Source organism: Phyllostomus discolor, chromosome 8 (genome assembly GCF_004126475.2).
Source record: "Phyllostomus discolor isolate MPI-MPIP mPhyDis1 chromosome 8, mPhyDis1.pri.v3, whole genome shotgun sequence".
NCBI lineage: Eukaryota > Metazoa > Chordata > Mammalia > Chiroptera > Phyllostomidae > Phyllostomus > Phyllostomus discolor.
The window spans coordinates 21,160,377-21,168,341 of NC_040910.2; the positions used below are offsets into that span (position 1 = coordinate 21,160,377).

The 7,965-nt window shown below is 45.7% G+C and overlaps 1 protein-coding gene across 2 annotated transcripts; it reads left to right on the top strand.

The window, feature by feature from the left end:
- The first annotated feature begins 291 nt into the window (after nucleotides 1-291).
- NPY2R (neuropeptide Y receptor Y2) lies at nucleotides 292-7,704 on the top strand. Of its 2 annotated transcripts, none has more exons than XR_004904595.1 (2): nucleotides 292-1,507; nucleotides 3,536-4,711. XR_004904595.1 is itself a non-coding variant. In XM_028520665.2 (2 exons), the coding sequence occupies exon 2, from the start codon at nucleotides 5,919-5,921 to the stop codon at nucleotides 7,065-7,067; it is 1,149 nt and encodes a 382-aa protein (XP_028376466.1). In that variant the 5' UTR covers nucleotides 301-1,507; nucleotides 5,906-5,918; the 3' UTR covers nucleotides 7,068-7,704. The 2 variants fall into 2 exon arrangements, 1 of the variants encoding a protein (XP_028376466.1); XM_028520665.2 differs by lacking the exon at nucleotides 3,536-4,711 and adding an exon at nucleotides 5,906-7,704 and having other exon boundaries at nucleotides 301-1,507.
- Nucleotides 7,705-7,965: the final 261 nt, after the last annotated feature.

Consider the following 7,965-nt stretch of genomic DNA (forward strand, 5'->3'; position numbering starts at 1 on the left):
AAGAAAAAAGCTGTTTTCCGGTTTCAGGCTTTTCCTTTCCCAACTTGATAGGGTCTGCTGTCCCCGCTAAAAATGAACACGGGCAAGAGGCTGGCTGTGAACTTCTAGAAGAAATGACTCTGAATAACGGGTTTGGAAAAGGAATAACCAAGACATAGACCCCACAGCTGTGTGAACCAGCTCCACAGTCCCGCCTGCCTTTCTCTGAACCACTCAACTCAGCCAGGCAGACTGCAGGCGTTAGCAGAGAGCTTTGCCAGGAGGGGACAGGCGCTTGTTGTGGGAAATGACCAAAGAGCGAAGGATTGAGAAGTCAGCTGAAAGCGCCATTTGGTTTTATTGGTGACCCGTAGTTTTCCTCTTCCTATTCCAGCTTTTGCTTGGACCCACCACCCCGACTGCTTTAGAATCTGAAGCCGCTGCGCTTCCCAACTTGAACTGTCAGCAGACACCTGTTAAGGCGGTTGCTCATCGTGGGCTTCAAGAATCTGAACTCTCTTTCCCTTCGTGTGGGAGCGCAGCCACCGCCCACTTTGAGTCGCATCAGCGCCCTGCGTTCCAGCCCTGGACCCAGGTGCCTGGAGTTGACACTCGCGCAATTGTGCGGGAGCTTTGCCCAGTTTCTGCACAGGTCTGGCGTGCCACTTTTGCTCCTACAAGCAAAGAAAAGGAAGAACTTCTGCCTCCCAAGTCCGCCTCCCGCCAGCTGGAGATCTCCTGCCTGCCGCGCCAGGGACCACAGCCCCTCTCCCGCGCAGCTGGGTCTGTCCTCCAGCCTTCGCCCTGACCCCTCTCTTTTCCGGAGCGGATTGGGGGAATACAGACCCGCATCCGGGGGTCCATCCTCACCAGGTCATCGCTCACGGAACTGAGGAGCAGAGAGCAAGGCGAGGGGTTCGTGGAAAGGAAAGGGGGTAGACGTGCTACAAACGTTTCTGAAGAGTATCAAATTTGAGGGTTGCCCGTGGGCAGTGACAGTGGCAGTTGGCAGGCGGTGGTAGGGACCCGCGAGGGGCGCCGTGCTGAGTAGGCTCTTGCTGCAAAGGCTTCCAAGCCCAGGAGGCAGCGGAGAGGCGGTGGTTGCTTGTTCCTTGCTGCCTCGCCACGCAAACTTCCCTTCTACTCTTCTTCCCTGCGGGACCATCGGCCTCCACCTCCGCACCGGTTTCTTTGTCTCCGAGGAGGGGATTCACATCTTCTCCGTCCTTGCCACCACCTCCTCTGCAGCCTCCCATCCCCGCCGGCTCACCCGGGCCGCTCAGTGCAGCGCTGTGCCCCGGAGCGCACTTGGCCACAGGCGTTGCGCCAGCCTGGCAGCGACCTCCACCGCTGGCGCGACGCTGCGTGCCGGGCTGCCCTGCACCATCCGAGCAGACTGAACTGGACTTGCGTTTGGGGACCTTCCAGTGCCTTCTCCGGGTCGGCAGCTGGATAATCATCATTCTGACGGACTGCACACGTCTTGCTTGCGCGCCTAAGCAGAAACGCGAGGGCTGGGTCAGTAAGTGTAAGTCCTAACTATGATTCACCTTCTGGGAACTGAAATACAACCCCCCTCCCTACCCCCAAAGCGCTCAGGTCCGTGAAGAGGGCATGGGGAGGGGAGGTCCTCAAGAATGTAGGAACTTTCCCCCCTCACTTAGGTCAAAGGTGGAGGTTGGGAGCGATGCCATCCCCATTTTCTACTTTTGCTAGAATGTTGCTTTTCTGCTGAAGATGCTTGCCCAGGTTCTTGACCCTTCCTTCCAGAACAGCAAGCTGTTACCATTCCTGCCTCTGCTTTTAAAGACCACACCTCTGTCTAAAGGGGAAGGACATACTGTATTCTTTCAGGCTCTTCACGGATAAACACGTTTATTTAAGCGTCCACTGGTTTTCCACCAAAAGGGTTCACCCACTGGTTGGAGCATATACGGTGGATGAGAGGGAGTCAAATGTAAAGGCCTTAAGACTTCTTTTGCCAATAGGGATGCATTGTTTAAACTCTGTAACAGGAAATAGACAGTGCTGTTTTCAAAGAAAACCCACAAACTCAAATATACTGAAGAGAGATGTTCAAACACTTTGGTAAATATTTTCAGCTTCCTGCTTATTAGGCAAACAGCCACGTCTTGTACGTAGCATTCTTGGAGGTCCACTCCTCTCTCTCCCAGGACTAAGGAGTGTAAGGTGAGTAGCATGGTTTCTGGAATTTTTCCCAAAGAGAAATTCCTGAAAGGTTATGTGGTTGATGAGATGTTTTGCTAAAGCCACACTGTGACAATGAGAACACCCACTGTGGTGAAAACTCCTGCAAATTTAAATATATAGTTAAAGCATCAACTGCTTTCCCACTGAAACTATTTAAAGTTCTTTGAATCTGAAAAAAAGTGAAGTCATTTTCCTATTCTAAAAGAAATATTTCTGTAACAGAACCTCTAAAAAGTCACTTATTCAAGAAAGCTTCACCATTCAGAGTTTTCCTTAAATGTCTTGAACAACACGAATGCCTCATCTGCCTTATTTCAAGGGCTTTCCTCTTGTCTACTTCTCTTAATTTTGTGCTCTTGAATTGCTAATGTGGCAACTCCCCTAGGTACTCTCTTTCCCCCTTCCAGTTTTCCAGAAGTGTGATTATGAAATATGTGCTCTGGGGAAGCTCTGACCTGGCTGAAGGCCAGTAGTGTGCTTGAGAACAGCTATTAACACCCCTATGCTAATAGCTTGTAGATCAATAACTATTCCTGCAGAGAGGCTTCCAATTAAAGGGCTTTGAAATGAAGAAAACGGGGCTAGAAAGAAGAAAAAGTTAATACAGAAAATATAGTCCTAATAGTCTTCTATCTTAGGCTGGCTCTCAATTAGGTTTGCTGCCAACCTGTAGCTCAGACCTCTTGGAGTCTTGTTAAGGCTGTTAATGAATTGTCAGGGCTGACTATGCTCTCTGAAGTCTCTCTCTTAGTTTAAGGGAAATGGTGCAGCCTATCAAACATACACTCCAAGAATTGAAGAGATAGTTTCCATTTTCTCTAATTACTAAAGAGAGGAAGCAAATACAAAAGAGGACCTGGGCTTCTTGGAATATTCTATTTCAAATTTATACAGGGAGAACTTGAATATATTAGTAAATCAAATACATGAGTACATGGAAATCTCTATAATAAAGGATCCTATTAAGGTGTTTGTGTGTGTGTGCACGCAGGAAGCCCTTGAGACAGAAAGTTTCCTGATGGGTATACTGACTATTTTCTATGTTCTAATCAGAGGTTGACTTAAGAGGGATCTTGGGACAACTTTCTCGTAGGAGTGGTTACCTGACTAAGACCAAGAAAATAATGACAAGAATGGCATATCAGAGCAAGACATTCTGTACAGGCAATTATGTTAGGTAAAGGGAAGAATTACTTGGTATTTTGCTGATCTCAATTATTCAGCAAAATTCTGTTCTCCTTTAACTTCATATTTGTTTTGCCAAATTACTGAGTACCTTTAATTCGTTGATGGTGTGCTACAGATTAAACAATGGGTGGGAAAGATCCAGTTTCTGTCCTCACAGAGGTTGCTGCGTGGATTGTTGGAAAGAATACAACTGCCATGTGACGTGTGGAGCTTCCGCATCAGAAGTGAGCACAGGTTGTTGGGGGAACTGAGAGGCTTCCCCCGTCAGGGCAGGGAGGGCAGAGAGGCAACAGAAAGGCTGACATCTTGCTGGAACTGGGGGTAGCTTAGTAGACAGAGGCACGAGTATATACCGGGATGTCAGGAGAAATGAAGCGGAGGAGCAGGCAGGGGTGAGTTCAAGCTTTGAACATCATCCAGTGGAATTGGAATTTCTTCACAGGTCTGTGTTGTCAGCCTGTGCAGGCGCAGCCTTTCCTGCAAGAGCAACCCCGTGAAAGCAGCAGATGTTGCAAAACAGAAGCTACTCGAGAATGTAAAAGAAAAGGACTTACTTGCAGAGAATTAGTTATACAAGTGATGAAAGCCAAATGGGAGATATTAAGACACCCAGGGATTGACAAGAGCAGGGAGCCATTACTACCCCCATCTAGAGAGACGCGGGGTGGAGGCAGTGTGACTGAAGCCTGGGGACCGGGGCCATCCACTGGAAACAGAACCACTATGGGCCAGCCCTGTGGGAGCCAAGACTGGATGGGCTGCTGAGGCTCTGCTCAGAGGAGAGAGGGAGGGGGAAGAATACAGTGGCTTCTGCCTTCCTCCTGCCCTCTAGTTAATTACCTGCCAGCACTTCCCATTGGCCAGACCCTGCCAGCATTCTGATGCATCAGGAGCCTGCAAAATAGCCTGCAAGAGCCAGTCCTCCAGGGGAAGGGTGAGCAATCAGCTGGGGACATGCTGGACCATCCAGGCATGGTCTGTAGGCTGAGTAAATGTGACTCACCGATGTAGGTAGATTATATTATGATTAATAAAAAACAAAGTCATTTAAAGGAGATTCTTAATTAATGGCAGAAGCCTTTTGTCATTATGATTACATTCAACAGGTACTACCATTATGATGTTGGATTCTGGGTGTTTTTAGAGACTTGAAAAGGAAACTCTATATTAAAAGCCAATACATCATATTATTTTAAGCAATTTGGGGACATTGGGGAAATAATATGATCACATTTGAATATCAGAAAGACCATTTTAAGGTCAGAATAGGCTTTGTCCAGTAAAATGTAACAGCCTTGGAGTACAGTCCCTGTCTTGTTGCCTTGTCCCACAGCACACATTGTAGTTCTTGACATAGGTTTTTAAATGATTGCTGGATGCAAGGGTGGACTGTGCCTGACATTTAGAAGATGCTCAATTATTTTTGTTCAATGAATGAATACGGAAGGAAGGAAGGAAAGGGAAGAGAAAAGGAAGGGAGATAAGTTAGAAGACTATTAAAATAATATGTTAAGAGATCAAGGGCAAACTAACATGGTAGAAAGAATAAGAGGACCACCAGGAGAAATATGTTAGAGATCAGTCTGAGGATTTTCTTAAATGCAAGGGGTAAAGGAGATGAAAAAGCCTAGAATGGTTACTTGCTCTTGAAGTGACCTTGGCTTAATGGAAGGAGAGAGTCTGGGGTTGGGGGCTGTGACTGGGGAAGCAAAGGGTTCAAACTTGAATATATAGGGGTTAGAAAGAGATGTAGTTCAGATTTGGACATATTTTTGGCATAGTTCCTGTGTAGGATACTGCTTGCTGTATGTCAGGTAGAAAGTTTATTTGAGATGATCCAAAACAAAAAAAGCAACTGTTTTGCACAGGCCACTTCTTAACACTCACCTCTACACCAGGAACAATGGCTGGAAACAGAATCTGCTCCCAGATTGGTTCAGGCACCAGGCAGAAGGTTTCAATCTTTATCTCCTTCTGTGCAATTTGTTGATATATCTATAAATTTAGAACAGTCAAGATACTGAAGGAAATTTTCTTTTTCTAACTTAAAATTAATTTAATGATTTATAGAAGTTATAAAATGAATAAAGCTTCTAATATTCATCTCTCATAAAATGGGTTGAGTCATGTTGGTGGCATTCACACAGGAATTACATCTATACTGTAAGTATTATGTTTTACCATCATAATATACATGTCAAGGACCATATTTAATTCATCCATATTTAGACTTAGACATAGAATTGACCCATTAAAGGGCCTGTTTTGTTAAAATATTATCTTGTGTACAATTTGAAGTATCAGAGGACAGGTGTTTTGAGCCCCCACCAAAATTAAACCAATCCTTTTGTGGTCTTCCTTTGCCTCACCCTTGCTTTTTCCTTGTTTTATAGGTAACCTTTCTTTCTTTTCTTTCTTTCTTTCTTTCTTTCTTTCTTTCTTTCTTTCTTTCTTTCTTTCTTTCTTTCTTTCTCTTTTCTTTTCTCTTCCTTTCTTTTCTTTTTTCTTTCTTCCTTTTCAATTGTAGATTCTTCTGCTACATGCTGAAAATGGGCCCACTAGGTGCAGAGGCTGATGAGAACCAGACAGTGGAAGAAATGCACATGGAGCATTATGGTCCAGAGCAGACCACCGCTAGAAGTGAGGCGGCCCCTGACTCTGAGCCCGAGCTTATAGACAGCACCAAGCTGATTGAGGTACAGATTATCCTCATATTGGCCTATTGCTCCATCATCTTGCTTGGGGTGATTGGCAACTCCTTGGTGATCCATGTGGTGATCAAATTCAAGAGCATGCACACAGTAACCAACTTTTTCATTGCTAATCTGGCTGTGGCAGATCTTCTGGTGAACACCCTGTGCTTGCCATTCACTCTTACCTACACTTTAATGGGAGAGTGGAAAATGGGTCCTGTCTTATGCCACCTGGTACCCTATGCCCAGGCCCTGGCAGTACAAGTGTCCACAATCACCTTGACAGTAATTGCCCTGAACCGACATCGTTGCATCGTCTACCATCTGGAGAGCAAGATCTCCAAGCGAATCAGCTTCCTTATTATTGGCTTGGCCTGGGGCATCAGTGCCCTCCTAGCAAGCCCTCTGGCCATCTTCCGTGAGTATTCACTAATTGAGATTATTCCTGACTTTGCAATTGTGGCCTGTACGGAGAAGTGGCCTGGTGAGGGGAAGAGTGTATACGGCACCGTCTACAGTCTTTCTTCCTTGTTAATCCTGTATGTTTTGCCTCTTGGCATCATTTCATTTTCCTACACTCGTATCTGGAGTAAACTTAAGAACCATGTCAGCCCTGGCACTGCTAATGATCACTACCATCAGCGAAGGCAAAAGACCACCAAAATGCTGGTGTGCGTGGTGGTGGTGTTTGCGGTCAGCTGGTTGCCTCTCCATGCTTTCCAACTTGCTGTCGACATTGACAATCAAGTCCTGGACCTGAGGGAGTACAAACTCCTCTTCACCGTGTTCCACATCATTGCCATGTGCTCCACCTTTGCCAACCCCCTTCTCTACGGCTGGATGAACAGCAACTACAGGAAAGCTTTCCTCTCCGCCTTCCGCTGTGAACGGAGGTTGGACACCATTCACTCTGAGGTGCCTGTGACTTTCCAGGCCAAAAAGAACCTGGAAGTCAAAAAGCATCATGGCTCTTTTGCAGAGGCAACCAACGTCTAAGGACGCTCTGGTGTGAAAATGTATGGATGAATTTTGACCAGAGCTACAAATCTGGTTGCAGAGAGCTTCCAGGTGCATCCTGATTTCCCATTTTAAGGAAGAAAATGAGCATCTGAATGGAAGTACCCTCGGTGTCATTCATGGGAACCTCAGCAGAAGCAAGGTAGAAGCACGCACATTTGAAGATAGGGCGACAAAACGGTCATGCACAGTTGCTTGGCTGATAGGTTGGACTAGGAGTAAAAACAGAGAGCAATGCTTATGACTGTTGTCCTGAGTAAAGGAAACCTGAACAAGGAATTAGAGTAACAGCATCACTAAGAGGTGGTGGCTAAATAATTTGACTTTCAGATCAGATCAGGGAGTAGAATGGGGATGATATATGATTGACTGCTCCCCCATCTGATGAAAAGATGACCAAACACCAGTTTTTTAGAGAGCTACAGGTTCTCCTTTATTATACTTGTTTTTTTTTATGAATCTTTCTATAAATTAGGAATCCACCAGGAAACACTGCAGGTAAATGTTACCATGCATTTGCATGACTTCAAGGAAGTAAACTGAAATTTGCCATATAATTAGTATTTTGGCAAATAATGGGGAAAATCCTTAATACTCAGCTGATTGTTCTTTTTTTTTAGATTTTATTTACTTATTTTTAGAGAAGGGAAGAAGGGGAGGAGAAAGAGAGAGAGAGAGAAACATCAATCTGTGGTTGCCTCTCGCATACCCCTACTGGGGACCTGGCCCACAACTCAGGCATGTGCCCTGACTGGGAATCAAACTGGCGACCCTTTGGTTCACAGACCAGCGCTCAGTCCACTGAGCTACACCAGCCAGGGCTCAGCTGATTGTTCTTAAAACCAAGTGCACGTTTAGTGAAAAGCTGCTTCAACTC

Coding starts and splice junctions, on each gene's coding strand:
- NPY2R (XM_028520665.2), top strand. CDS start 5,919: ATGCTGAAAATGGGCCCACTAGGTGCAGAGGCTGATGAGAACCAGACA.